The 15716-nt window shown below is 40.5% G+C and overlaps 1 protein-coding gene across 9 annotated transcripts in view; it reads left to right on the forward strand.

Moving 5' to 3' along the window:
- LOC116847477 (amyloid beta A4 precursor protein-binding family B member 1-interacting protein-like) overlaps window positions 1-15716 on the forward strand; it is a 199324-nt gene that overhangs the window by 166987 nt on the left and 16621 nt on the right. Inside the window, exons 1-2 of one of the 9 annotated variants that reach the window (XM_032822512.1) lie at window positions 10680-10916; window positions 12024-12576. The exons of 5 other annotated variants lie outside the window; for them this stretch is intronic. In XM_032822512.1, coding sequence (XP_032678403.1) covers window positions 12453-12576 — 124 coding nt within the window. In that variant the 5' untranslated portion in view covers window positions 10680-10916; window positions 12024-12452. Of the gene's footprint in view, window positions 1-10679; window positions 12577-15716 lie in introns of those variants that run through there. 3 more of the 9 variants (XM_032822514.1, XM_032822513.1, XM_032822511.1) reach the window with 3 other exon arrangements.

Raw genomic sequence — 15716 nt, forward strand, 5'->3', positions numbered from 1 at the left:
ATATAGATAAGTAGATTGGTAAATAGAATAATTTTTAAAAAAATACAAGTTGCTTTACTTCGCTTCAAACACTATTGACCGTTCGTTGTTTCCGGAGTTTCCAACCAGTGAGCCGGAAAGAAAACGCAGTATGACACGAGAATGAACAGAAAAAATCTGGGCGAAGACAAGCGAGATAGGCGTGAAGACGAGTAATAAATAAATTTACAAGATTCGAAGCCGGATATCATGAAGATTACGGGAGAGCGGGGGGAACGTCACTCTACCTCGTTTGACATCCCTACTAATGTTCCCATTTAATGTCTCCTCTCTTTAAGCCACCCCCGCATCATCCATTTCCTCGCACAGCTCACTGAATATTCACAGAGTTGCTCCCCGTCTTGTCCCCTCGTCTCGCTCATTCCTTTTCGCTTCCTCTTTGTACGCGACGTCCCGGTGACACTTCGTCGTGTCGTTTCTTCCGTTGCTCTCGCGTCGGAAGACGTTTGGACGGCCGGCCCTTTCGTTGTTGGCTTCGACTGTCAAAACGTCGAAACGTCAAAGCAAAGAAACTTCGCACTTTTTGTTTTTCTACAAGGCGTCACGCCGGCGGGTCGATAAAACGCGCTGCGAAATCAAACATTTTCGTGACTGTGAACGAACGTTTCACAGAATAAGACGAACTTAGTGGCAAATTCATATGGAATTATTCAATTCTCTCTTTCTCTTTATGCCTCGAGATACTAGAGTTTAAAATTCGCGCGTTCTCCGAATCGCCGAGTCGCGAAACTTCACTCGCGATTCAGGAAGCTCGACTCGGCAGTTTCTATTTCCGAGGCAATTGTAAGTTATAAATTCTCGTTCCGTAGATCGTAACCCGTTCTTATCGCGTTCTCTTTTAATCCAACGCTATGTAACTCGAGTTCCTCAGAATTTTAGCAGCCGGAGCGGTGAGGAAAGCACGTTGCGGCTCGTCGGTGCCGTCGATTTTCGCGAAATTGCGGACGTCACGGCGAAGTTACGTCTCTCCCCCATCCGACATCCGTTGCTAATGTACCCCATTTGAGTCTCACCTTAGCTCGACTCGTCGTATTCTCCTTGAACGTTCTGTTGAATCCACTCTCGGTTTCGGTGGTTCCTGCGTCGCGTCCCCATACTCCGCCATCATCCCGAGGGGATCACGACGATAACGGCGACGGTCCCTCCGACGTTCTAATGTATTCCCTCTGAGAAATTGTTTCGTCTAATCCGAGAACGTGCATTCGCTCGCGGATGAAGGCAGAAAGTGAGGAAGCCGGAAAAGCGCGTTACGACGACGACGGCGGGATTTTTAGCAGGACGAATCTTCATGATAGAAATCTCAAATAACGCAAACAATGCAATCATTGATATATTAACCCTTTTGCTATCAATTTTGTGTTTTTTAAAAGTACAATTATTCTTTTACTTTTACTTCATCAAATAATGCAGTTAATGTTAATGTGTAATGCAGTTTTAGTGAAAGAATTTAAAGTTTTATGTTTGGCGCCAAAAAGATAAAATTGATGTCCCACAGAAGTTTTTGGGAGGACATGTTTGTCCCAAACGTGGTAATAAGTAGAATGACAGCTGATGTGGGCCCGAGTGTTAAAAGAACCGTTTATACAATTGAATAAGATTATTATTAATGGTAGGGAAAATACATGTCCCGTGTTAATAACGGAAGAGTTACAAGGCTCTCTGAGATCAATAATTTAAAAGAAACCTTTAGAAATGTAATTAAAATTGAAGTCATTATATAATGACTTGAAATAAATTTAGAAAATACTTGAAACAAGTAACATTTTTATATATATTATTTTATATATTATTATATATTTTTTATATATTTATTATATATTTATTTATTATATATTTATTATATATTTATTTATTATATATTTTTTATATATTATTTTTAAAATATTTTTATAACATTTTTATATCGAACGCAACATGCATTCTTTTATCTGTATCGTATTGCTCATATTATGATTCTTATATCATTTCCTTATATTTGCTTGATATTGAGGGAACGATAACGCTTGCGTCGTCGTGAGAAATGCTCACCACAGATTAGACGCCGTCGTTGCGACAGATCTGAAACGACTGCCATCACAGTAGTCGCAATCACATGATGATGAGCGCAGCACGCGGTTCGTAGTACGCAACCGCGCCTTCGTTCGCTTGCACGTTCGCGCGAGCGAACTGCAATTTTAAAATTGTTATTCGGCGTTTGACCCAGTTACGTCCTTCCCGCGATTCGACACGACTCTCGCGACAATTTGTTCGACGAGCCGGGAATACCTGCGGAGCGTGTATCGTAATTCAGCGGCGATGAGAAATATAATTCGAGATCGTCGAGTTTCATGGTCCCGTTTCGCGCGCGATCATGTTTTTACAGTTCATCTTCTCTTGGCGAAGGCAAGTAGTTCTGTTCAGCGTCGTTGTTTAACGTCGAATGGACGAGCTCCTTGATACGATAATGAATTAACGAAACTCTATGAGAGAATCAGTACACGAGAAAGAGAAGTGCTGTCAAATCGATAGAATTGTACAACAGCGCCATAGTTGGAATCAATCTTCCCGATTCAACAGCAATATCATCGAAACAAATACATCATACATTGTGGTAACTGCAGCATTAAAACAGTATATGATACTCATTCGAATTTGAGTGATTTTTCGCTCCTATAGAGTCAATTCTGCACTCTGGATCGTTGAGTGAATATTCTCGCTCGAAACTGAAGAGCGAATTTGATGTATTCCACCGTTACGGAGGAACACACTCATTACAATCGATTGGAACATTAGCACATACGGAGTGAGAATCCATTCTAATCTTGAGTAAAACGTTCACTCTTGTGGTTTCGAGTGGCAATATTTTCACAATCGCCCCGAGTGAAAATATCGACGCTCTCCATTCTTAGTGAGATTTCACTTCAAGAAATTTAGAGAGTTTAAGGTAATGTTACCAGGTACTAATTATTCATAAGACCATAATTATTAATAATGGTTATTAATGAGCTCCTGATTGCCACGCTGCGTTATATTACTCACACATTAGGACTCAATATCATCTTCTATAAACTAGATAGAATGTCTGTCTCGTCTGTTGCCTATAAACTCCTAAACCCTTCGACCTGGACTAAACTTTGCATAGTTATTGTCTACTCTGAACCCTACGGAAAATACAGGCTACATGAAACTTGGACACGTCAAACCCCTCCCCCTGATTTCATCCTCTTGACACTTTGCGGGAACGTTAGGTAGTTTAAGCTGAGCTTTTGCAAACCAGATAACTGATTGGGATCAACCTGATCAGGCCTATAGGATAAATTTGTGGTGGGGATCTTATTGTACTTGTAAAAATTTATCACGTTTATGAATACACCTTTCCACGTGCGACAGTCGGGGGTTTAACGTGCAAGCGGTTCAATTACCGCGATTCCCTCGTGTTTAGCCAGCGATTTTCCATCCCGACGCATCCACGCGTGCCCCTGCGAAACATGGCACGCAACGAGGGGTACACGTCTGCCCAACGAAAGCCAAGTCACGTCACTTACGAAGGGCGAGGTTCATTAGTTAATTAAACAAAGACTCCCCTAGACACGCGATCTCTCAGCTTGGCCTTGCCCTCCCTTCTTCTCTCTCCGCCTTGTTATTTTGTTAAACATTTCATTTTGTTCACGCAGTCTTGTACATCGTGCGAGATTTCGCGTCTCTTCAAGGGGCAAAAGCGCCGTGGCGCTTTTTGACACACGCTCGGTTAATTATATACGCAAACGCGGCTAAATCGAGGGGAAATTTGAGTGAAATTGCATCCGGAATTAAATCCCTGTGAGGATCAGTGGATTCGCGTTAATTGTGTTTTTCAGCGAAATTTTCATTTGTCGGGAGGCAGACTTGCGGACGGGTTCGGACAAATTACGTTAAAAAGAATCGATGCGCGAACGAGCACGGTTGGATCCGCGGCGTGGGATTGTTTCACGGCGTCTGGTTACACAAAAGGCGGCCGGCGAAATGCCGATTGAACCATTGCCGTCGACATTGCCGGAAATCAATCTGCCCGCCGGCAGCTACGGCAAATTGCCGCGGTAATTGCGACACGCGAATGCCGGCTGCGAATCTGGACGTCGTTACAAGCGCTGTTCGCTTCGCGCGACGTATCAACTGCCAATTAAGAGCAATCGAGAATCACCGCGGCTGTTTTGTAAAAGAAACAGAAAAGAGAAAAGCTGGCGGCAAAGGAGCAGAGGGGAGGAGCAGGAAGAAGAGAACCGGCAAAAACAAAAATGCGCGAAGCCGCCTTGCAAAACACTAATCGCGAAAAGCGTGCTAAATATCCTCGCGAGCGTGGCGATTCGCCACGACAAAATCAACGCACACACGCGCCCGCGCACGTAACGTGTCGTTCCATTTTTGACGTGGCTCGAGTCGTTCGCTCGTGAAATATTCTCGAATATCGCCGATACGTCGTTATTCACGGAACGAGCGGATATGTCGATCGCATCGGCAGATTTCCCGGACGATTAAATCGTTCATTGCACGCTGCGAAAGCCGCGTGTGTGATAAATTTTAAAGCCCACGACGGCGGCAGTCCACGTTGGCTATATCTCCTCTCCACGTGCTTCCGGAGCTACGTTCTCTACCGGGTGTCGGAACAATAATTCACTGTGGATAGAGAACGGTCTGTCTCTCTCTTTCTCTCTGCAGCGGGGTCACTGCCGCCGTCGCGTAGAAAGTGCGAGGTTTACCAACGCGTAAATATGTATTAGCCAGGCGAGTGCGTGCATCGACGTCCGGGCACTTTTCCGATTTCACGCCGCGTGGAAAACAGCCTGAGCGGAAAGCGAACGCTGCTAGTGCAGCGACGCACGTACGCACGCACGCACGCGCGCGCAAATGGCTAATCGCTTTTATCCGTCATCTCGTTCAGAGACCACGGCGACCGGTTTCCAGCCATCGCAACCGGGTTAAATGCGAAGCAGCTGCCGCGCGCCGGCCGGTCTATCGGTCGGATTCACTGCCGATAATAAAAGGTGTACCACGCCGGGGTTATCATTCCCGGCACTTTCATTAACACTAGCGCTCGCACCCGCGGAACTCTCGATTCCGCTTCTTTTTTGTCCGCCTTCTGCAGCCCGCGAGCGTGTGCGTAGCATTTGTGAACGTCCTACACTACAGAGGAAATGACACGATGATGGCACGATTACACTGAGAGAAAATAAGAAACATTTAACAAATAAAAAATATTTACTAGTATACAGACGAGAGTTGGAGCAGAAGTTGAATTTAAATATGATCAGATTCTTTAATATTTTGATGCATTGAGAGAGAGAGAGAGAGAGAGAGAGAGAGAGAGAGAGAGGGAGAGATTTGTGAAGTGGTCGCGCGGTGCGTCTCGCAATTAATTAGTTTAATAATTACACGACCGTTTAATTGCTAACAGGCGGACGCTCCGGAGCGTGTCTCTGTCCGATTTCGACGAGCTCTGGATACGTCGCGGAGTGATTAAGAGTGCGGCATGTACGTGGTTGTTTTTGTTTTCGCTTGTACAGAACTCCTCGATATTAATTCACGTCGATCGGGTGTCGTGCGAGAGCGAGATCGCGCGAAAAATTTCAAATTAATGGCAGATCCGAAAGAAGTGCAATTATTCTTTTTTGACGGATTATACATCACGGGGGCACCGATCTCGCGCGGCATGAAAGCGGCCGATGAAAGTGAACGTTGCGCAATTACGGCTACAACGCCGCGCTCGATTACAAGCGAAATGAGTTATCACGCGTGACTGGAAACGCGAAGTCACCAAACTACAATGTTTCACAGTCGTCGGGGCAAAAAAAGAAAATATAATAGTGCGAGGACAGCCACGCCGCGCGGACGATAGTTTGCGAAAATATTTGCAGAGTCCGTCACGCGTACGGTACGAGACTTTTATTAGCCGAGAAAATATCGCTAAGAGCGTCGCGAATGTCCCCGCGAGGCTCTCGTGTTCATAGAAAAAAAAAGAAAACGAGGAAAACGCTATATAACTTGTTTAATTAATCGACAGTCGTTGCTGGCACTCGATAGCGCGCGATAAAGCGGAATTATATTTCCCGTGGGGCATTCGCGAGAGCGCGTTTATGGGAAAAACAGGCTACAACTGGTTTAATTAAAAGGTCCGTGCCAACACCTCAACCGGGAGCAACGAGGCGAAATCAATATCGCGGGTAGAAACTTTTCCCCCGTGGTCCTAATCAGTTTCATCCTTAATCAGTTATTTGTTTTGCATGACGCGATGTTATGTATCGGGTCCTGCGCACACACACAATCTTCAAAAAATATAATCTTATCTCATGCTCGCGATATCTTATCCTTAGCACAATTTTCTAAACTCTAGTGGACTTTACTCCTATGTATAGCCTAAAGAAAGGACTACTTTGAAAAAGGAAACTATTTTACACCGAAAGAAAAAATATTAGAACGAGATTTGTGTCTCGTAGGTAAAAAAAAAATTCCTGAAACTTTAAGAACATTGTGCTTACACTGAGAGAAAAAATATCTACGAAATGAAACATATATATTTATTTTTGATAGGTACTAATAACATATTTACGTGAATCTAAATTCTTTTATTTAAATAGAATAAACAGTTGTGTTTTTGTGAAAAACTAACATTTTAAGAAAACGAATGTTTTCTTATTTGAAAAATATCCTTTCTCAATGTAGGAATATGTATGTCAGTACAAGTAAATGTGTGTCATTTGTACCCACCAAATATTTTTTATTTCTTAGTTATTTTTTTCTTTCAGTGTAAGCACAATATTCTTAAAGTTAGGAAAGAATTTCATCTTTTCTATCTATGATACAAGTCTTGTCCTTAATAGAAATTTCTCCTAATAAGAGGACAGTTTGCTTCGAGCAAACATATTCCTCTTGATTTAAGAGCAAAAAATGTTAAAATAATATCTAGTACATTACCTATTAATTTATCTTTATTAGAATATGGGATTACAGGAAATGATATCTTGGAAATAATTAGAGTCTTTTTGTTTTGAATGTAATAACTCATGTAATGCAGCATGATAATCAGGATCTCAAAGATAAGCATTATTAATAATACAGATAAGGATTATTAAGAATTATTTTTCTCATTGTACCAAATAAAGAGTTAATAATTAGAATTAGTTAATTATTAATAATTAACAGCTGGTAATATCGCCTTGCGCAAACCAGATAACTGAGACTAACATGATCAGGGGCACGAGATAAATTTCTAGTCAGGATCGCGAATTACTCGTCGATGCGGGAATCGATCGGCGCGGATCATCGTTTCTCCTGGACACGACCCTGACATTTCAATTTAATGCTATAACATCCCGAAGAAATATATGTAATCTGGAAAAGTACCGAAATGCGATACACGTAATTCTATCATCCTCGCTGCCACGGGAAATACGTACGAGATCCTAAAGATCAGTTTATAATTAATATGCCGGACGCGCCGCATCGCTGAAAACCAGCCGTGTTACATCACGCGGGTCAAAGGGTTAAGTATGATTTATATAGTTAAGCCGGCGTTTACGCCGAGGCGCGGGCTTATCGAGGCGTTTCGCGAAAATAGTGCGAAAATATTCGACGCGGTCGAGGAAGATGCGACGCGACGCGCCGTACCGCGTCGCGTCGGCTCGCTTGATTTATGCAGCTCGATTAATCTAGGTTACTGCGCTATCGAGCGCGTTTGCGTATTCGCATAATCGGCGGGGTGAACGAACCTTCCTTCCTCGCTCGCGATCGCGATCGCGCTCGCTGATGGAAAGTAAAAAAGAAAAACATAAGTAGAAACGATTCGTGGAAGCCGCCGCCGCCGCGGCAAAAAGCGAGTCGCCGCGTGATTCGTTCTACTCGATTAATTGTCGCGTCACACGTGCGTCAGATCATTGCCACGTGTGATTGGCAGCCGCTTTGTGCGTAGATTAGGATTTTTCCGTGCGCCACAAACGCCGAAATGTAGACACTTTGGTCGTTGTTTAGCTGACTGGAATAACGGGGGAGTTTGCACAATTTGAGGTGAAATTATAGTATGTCGTTCCGCATAAGAAATTCCATGACATTTAATTGGGAGTCCCAGTACGACTCCCCTAAATAATTGTGATTTCTGGTTAGAAGAATAATATTTCAAACGTGCGATTCTAAGCGAGGAACCCCAAGTTCTCCCCATATTTCTTTTGATATTTATCTTAAATTAAAATTGAATAAAGTTTTTTCAAACAATTTTTCAAATAATTTCATTATTTAATCTCAATACAATTCTCAAAACATCTTAGAAATATATATTTCACTTCTTTGGTTTTTTGTTTAAGCGAGTACAAAAATATTGATAAAAGTGGAATTCCTAGTTTTGACTGTGGTACCGTAAAAGTATGTCGACTGTGAAAGAAAACACGAGTTCCCATTGTATTTCTATGCGGGCATCATTGTGATATATCGCACTGTAATGTTGCGAAGTAAAATACATCAAGATGACACAACGTGAATAAAGCAACAAAAACGTTCATCGCGATTTTCTTCCTGCACGGGAGAGCGAACATTATATTTCTTTTTCAGATATAAATTCTTTTCAATTTTACTATTATTTTTACATTGAAAGAAAAATATGTAGTATACGTAACTACAGTCACACAGAGAAATAATTACTATAAATTATGGTCGAGAAAAGCATTTTTTAAAATAAGTTCTACTCATAATGTTCGCGATAATAATTTCATATGCGTGTCATCGCTGTCATATATTTACTACAAAAGATATAGTTGAGGCCAAAAATAACTATAATTTTAATTAGATCAACCACTTATTTCTCTCATTGTGCGGAATGTCGATATGTTCCTTGGTTACAAGATTACACACAGTAATTTTTGCTATAGAATCTGCGTGAAAACTGTAAAGTTTGCAAGAAGCACGCGCCTATTCAGTGCCGCGCGCGATACGGACGTCATATTCGTATAATTAAGCTCGACTAGGCGCCGACGAACATATCGGCGCCGCCGATTAATCATCATTTTTCTCTATCGCTCGTCGCAGCCGAAGGACGGACGTCTCTCCCCGGACGTCTCCGCCTCGAGTGGTGACACGCATTGAATCACAGCGTCCGGACGCCTTGGCGCGCTCTCGCCCGGCGTCGTCTTCGTCATCTATCAAATCATCACTGGCGCCCACACTTCAATCAATACGAATCCTCTGGCCCGTGAACTCGCGAACGCGCACTGCTGCGATATCGCGACGCGTCAGGCTCCTCCGCAACGCGCGATTTGTGCATCCCACAATCGACTCGCTCGCTTGAGCCTTCCATCGACTTGATCGCTCTCGATTAAGATGCATCGCTCAGGATGCATCCCGAGGATGCACTTTGAATAATATAATTCAGGAGAGAGAAAGAGACAGAGAGAGAGAGAGAGAGAGAGAGAGAGAGAGAGAGAGAGAGAGAGGGGAAAGAGATATTGTATGAAAGAGCGTTATTAAAAAGAAAATGCTTTCAGCAAAATATCGCAATAATATTGCACAAAGCCACGTCGTTATTACCACCTCCTCGGGGTAAGAAAGAGTACCACCGTACCACGTTTTATTTACAGCGTTCATAAAAGCTGCGCAAGTCAACGGCGCGCATTCAACCCCTTCTTACGAGCAAAAAATGTGTACGCGCAGCTACCGTGTGACATAAATGCGACACTAAAACTGCGGTCGGCTAATTAAAACGAGTCAACCGGTTGGACAGTTGCATCGATGTGAAATGTTGCAATAATTAAAACTGACCAAGAGGCGGAGTCGGAGCTTTGATCGCAAAGCAATGTTGGACATTAATTGAGATTAAAATTTCCTTTGACCAAAATAATCGGCAAATTAATAATTGAAATTAATCAATCGTCATATATATATATATATATATATATATATAATTATATATATATATAATATATAATTATATATATATATAATTATATATATATATATATATAATTACGAGTAATTTAACCGATTGATGAAATTAATTATTAATCAACGCATAATCAATCATACCAAAATTTGACTAATAATTAATTTATTTCATTGTTTATGATTTTATGTGATGATTAATGAATTTGGATTGTTGATTTGCCGATTATCTTAATCAAAGAAAGTTTTCAACACTGTTGTAAGATATTTTTCTTGTTCCCCCTGCCCTTCCCGTTGGAAGATAAAATTCATATTATCACATTTTTATTATAAACTTGATATCGAATTCTTATTTTCTCAGTCATTCTTAGAAAGATTATTACGATATCCGCAGTTTTTAATAAATCAGGTTTAATAAAACAGGTTTTACGGATTTAAAAAGAAAGAATTCGAACTTTTCCAAACACTCGTGAGTGTTTGAAATTGCAAGGAGGGCCAATTCGAAAAAGATAGAAAAAAAATCCAATAACTCGCGCAGGTCGGTGAGCGGAGATTTGTGCGCGAAATGGTGCTACCGTTTCGAGGAGAGGTGTGGGGCCGCTTTTATAGCGGTCAATAGACGTTTGCGTAAGTCAACCGGTGCACTCTCAACCCTTTTTAATGTGCGCACTCACTCTCACATACATATGCACGCTCGTGTACGCGGCGCGTGTACACCTCACAAAGACGACACCCACACGCAGGCGCGTCGAGCGTCCGTGCGGAAAACTCGAGGCGAGAGGCGAGTATGTTCACCTTAAGGCCTTTAGTCCATCGCCGTCGCACGCGACGTGCGCATCGTGTACTCGATGCAGCTCTTCATTAACGCGGTGCATCGTCGCGAGTTCGACCGATCGCGAACCCTCCGGTGCGTTTCGCAACGAGGTGATTTGAAATCGCCTTCATCTTTCTTTCTTTTCGCGCATTTCGCGATTTTCCTCGTGTATATATGTGTGTGTAAAGTAGGTTGCAAAACAAATTGGGCTTAGTGAAGTTGGGAATTCAGCAATCTGTCAAAATTTAGAGCCATTACTGTCTGTGTATATATGTGTGACGAGCTTGTCTAGTAATTATATTATTAATTATTATTATGATTTATTGTTCTCTTAATTGTATTATCAATTGTATTACGTAAGTCCTCTGATACACAGAGAGAGTTTTGCAGTAAAAATTAAAATTTTCTATAGAATATCTTTCCACATAATTTTCTACAGAATTCTGTAGAATAAAATTTTCTATAAGGTTTTATAAAAAAAATTGTAGAATTTCCTCTAGAATTTATTAATAAATTACTACAGAATGTCGTAATTTGAGAAAGAGATCGATATTATATTATGTAGTAATTGACTACTATCATTTCGTGTGTGCATAAAAAAATATTTGGATTAACTAAATGTTTGACGAAATATGAACGAACTAGAAATTCCGGTTGAAGTCACCAGAATTCTGTGTTCAAGTTAACAAAATTCTGATCAACCAAACAAGATTTTTGGTTGAACAGAATTCTGGTAACTCCAATCGCGGAATTTCGGGTTCCTTCATATTTCACCAGACATTTCGTTAACCCGACCAAAATTTTGTTCTTTTTGTGCTATTTATATTTTGAGAACTGAAATGTGCGCTATTAAAAAATTTGTAATCTTTCTAGTCAAATTTGCTATTCCTATTTTTCTTAGCAAGGCAAATCTTACTGCGCCACTGGGAACGCTAATAAAATTGAGAAGGATTTATATGAAAAAAAAATATATATATAACATATTCTCTCTGTGTGTAGTGACTCAATTTGAATTGAATTTGGTGAACTCCCAACTTTATTGTGTCTAAACCGTCTTACAATCCACCGTACCGATCGTACGATTCGCTTATCGTTCAAGATAATTTCCGGAAATTCGGCTCGGCGTTAATTTAATTTCTTTATTTTTATCGGACGAATATAGTCGTGAGTGATACCAAGACACACACTTATCGTTCCACGTTACGTAAAGCCGTTCGACGAGAAGTTATTGCCGGCGCATCAGAGGGTTATCGGACTTTAATCGCTGTTATCTATCTTTGTCTCTGCATTGTAGCCGTAACTACCACGTGGAATGGAGCGCGAGAGTTTACTCAATTAGTCGTGATCAGGTGGTGACCAAGTTCGACTGTACTCAAAAATCAGTACTCGCTTTACCGCGTAGGGCTTCAACCTGCGGTTAGCTTACTCACTGCGATCGTTGGACACTTGCGCGCGATAAGACTGATACTATCGGAAATTATCCGATAATGTCGGCAGCACGATTGAGTGGCTGAACGTTTTAACGAAGCTGACAATTCGAACGTGAATCTGGTGCACCTCGCGCGCGCGTGATCCACATGTCTGTCGACATGCCGGACTGAAAATTTTGCGCGCGTTCTCTTCTGTTTTCTTTTTTGCGATTGCACGAGGACACAGTGGTCGTTCGCTGCGATGATGATCGGATGACGACGCCCGCTCGCTCCGATGAGAGCTTCATCGAGCGATGTTAATTGCCAATCGCGCGGAGAGGAGCGACTCGAGCGGGTCGACACAGCGTTCGACGGAGTCGAAGATGCTCGGCAATTTCGGTAGCAACGAAAGCATATTGGGCTACCTCACAGTCAAAGGTACGACATTCTAACGTTATCGGAAAATTTTGCAAGATCCCACCGCGGTAAAGTATTTATATTTCAACGCGCTTCAAAAACTCATCGAAGCGCGTTGAATCTCCTAAAGTTTTCTAAGGAAAAAAAGAGACTACGGACGAGAAAGCTGGATTGAATTAACATGACAATGAACGAACCAAACGTGATTTGGTTGAAGGAATTTCGGATTATTATGAACTAATTATATTATTGAACGCTTTGTAAGAACCAACCAAGCAACGCGGGAACTTGGTATATCAAAACCAAACGCAAGATGTAAAATTTTCGATGTGTTTGACAGCATGAATGCACACGCCAAGAATGCCTTCATATAATGTGGATGGAGAAAAACTGCAGTAAAAATTACAACAAACTTTTTATAACTCTCTCACTCTCTCTCTCTCTCTCTCTCTGGACTGTATAGAATTATAACCAAAATTATTATATATTTATTTAAAAAATTATACACGTTTTCCACTTTTTACTACAATATTGTCGTAATTACTTTTTATATCGTATAACAAGCAAAGAGATTGTCAAGTTTATTATATTTCCATAGTAATTTATAAATTCATTTTTCAATTAATGTTCCCCGGGGAATAGCATCCAAAAGTGAAATACAATTTTTAACAATTAAATGTAGTATGTTTAATTCAATATTTTATGATTAACCAAAAACAATAAAAAAAAAATGCAAATATATAAAAACGTAAAAATATCATAAATATTGACTCAGTTAACAGACTGGGTCAATTTAACTACAATATATACAATATATTAATAATTACAATTTCAACATAGTCCAGTTTTACAAAAAAAAAACGTAAAAATAAATGTACACTGAGATAAAATACTTGTAAGTTTATTTATGGGATATAAAATTTATATTTCACAGAAATCAACTTTATACAAAGAAATTTTCAAATATTTTTTCTCATAATATAATTTTAATATAATTTATATTATGATATTAATATAATTTATATTATGATATTAATATAATTTTTATTATGATATTCTCTTCATTTTATTATACATCTCTTTTATTAAACTTAATTTATCAAATAATTTTGCCGATTCCCTACCTCATACATAGGCTTATAAATGATCTTATAAGCCAGTTTTGAGAACTAGAAATTCTGTTTTCTACTAGCATACGTTTGGTTCGTTCATTCCACTGAACCCTTTCCTCCGTAAAACGAATAAAGAGAATGCCTTTTAGCGTCGAAGACACGATCTCGAGATGGCGGAATAATTAATAGCGCTTCCGATAGCAACAATGAAATTACCTGCGGCGACGTTGGTGAGTCGTTTTAATTGCAAACTGGAATTGAAGCGGTGAAGGTGTTGCACGCAGCATCAGCGGAGCGACGTGCCTTCGCATATTATCGGTCTCATTAAACCTAAAATGATCAGCTCGGCACATTCGCGTCGTAAAAGTTTATTGCGGCCAGATAAGTGTCGCGCGATGGAAAGCAGCGCGCGCGGCTTTTCGTTGCTCCGACCGAATTTAGCAATTTAGCGCCGCGCGCGACAACCACGAGAATTCGTAAATTAACGGCGAGTCACACTCGCGCGCGTTCGTTCGCGTTGTAGTAATTTATTGCTGGCTTAGACAGTGGAAAACCGTCCTTTTTACATCGGTCTTTGTACGAGAAGAAGCGAGAAAGGGAGGAGGGGCAAAAGAAGACAAATTCACGAGACACGGGAGAGCGAAGACAACGGCAGCCGTCGCATGCCATTTTGCTTGCCAGTTTCCGATAATAATGAGGCCCGCGATAATATCATTCTTCGTTTTTCTTCGTGAGTTATCGCAGCTGCAACTTGCCCGCGCGTTCAAAACACATGGCCGTAGAACGCCGAAGCGCGGCCGCGTCGCAAATCCAGTGTAAATTTTGCATGAGACTTCCCTTCTTTCGAGCGAACTTTACAACGCGCGATAATGTCCGAAAGTGCGCTGTGAGAACTGCCATTAATACATATCGTGAATCTTTAACGTGAGTGCACAATTTCCGTGCGACACCCGTTAGTCCACCATGATTAACTCACGAGAGGCTCATAAGTTTCGGCGGAGCTTCAACCTGAGCAATGAGTGCACTTTCGATAATAGAGAGCCGTTAATCTTCCTAATTTAGGCCCGGTCGAGTCTTGTAAAATTTGTAGGAACACCTTTGGATTAGCCGCACAGAAGAAAAGACATTCTCGTGTGCAGAATATCTTTACTTTTGACGTTAATCTTTAAATGAGGTTACGAAGATATGTTTCTTGTAAGAATATATTTTATAATATATCAAATAGAGAATATGTCTCTCTCTATCTACATGTTCCCTATAGATTTCTAAGCCCTTTGACCGACTAGGACGAAATTTTTTATAGTTATTTTCTAGGAAAATGTAGGCAAAAAGCATAAAACTTGGATACTCCACTTCTGCCTCTAATTTTATCTCCTCCATACATTAAATGATAATTTAAGTTAGATATTCTAGATATTAAAAACAACACCAAGTAATTTCAATTAATATTTTATATGATTCAACAAAGAAAAATCTACTCTTATTATTAAAAAATAATTTTTATTAGTAAAGAGCACAAAATGTTGGACTAAAAAAGTGATGCTTTTAAATGTGTCGGAGGAAAATATAATTATCACCAAAAAGTACTCTTATTGTACTTTTAATGTGACACTATTATAACATTCAAATAAAACTGACATTATTGAAACCCGAGACTTTGAAATTCTTCTAACAAAATTACATATTGTTGCTTATATATGAAACAATGATATTATTAATTTGAGTATATTAGTTTAAAGTGCGTACTCCGATTTTTTCTGCGCGTTAACGCAATTTCCCGACCATAATTCGTTGACTTGTTTCGTCGCGCGAATTTTTTTCCCAATTTATCTGAAAGATTTCTATTTCGGGACGGACAGAAGTCGCATCGATCTTCAATCGAGCGTCAGCGAACTCTGCGGCAACCCAGACTTTATCCTTTCTTGCAAATTTTTCCCGCATTTGTCAACAAAGCATCTCAAGATACCGTAAATCTGTTCGATACGGCGCCTACGGTCATTCCCGTGTTTACCGAGCATTTATCTTTTTCCGACGACCCCTCCCGATAAT

The sequence above is a fragment of the Odontomachus brunneus genome, unplaced genomic scaffold, assembly GCF_010583005.1.
Source record: "Odontomachus brunneus isolate Ranch 3 - 2012 unplaced genomic scaffold, Obru_v1 Obru_scaffold_078, whole genome shotgun sequence".
Lineage (NCBI taxonomy): Eukaryota > Metazoa > Arthropoda > Insecta > Hymenoptera > Formicidae > Odontomachus > Odontomachus brunneus.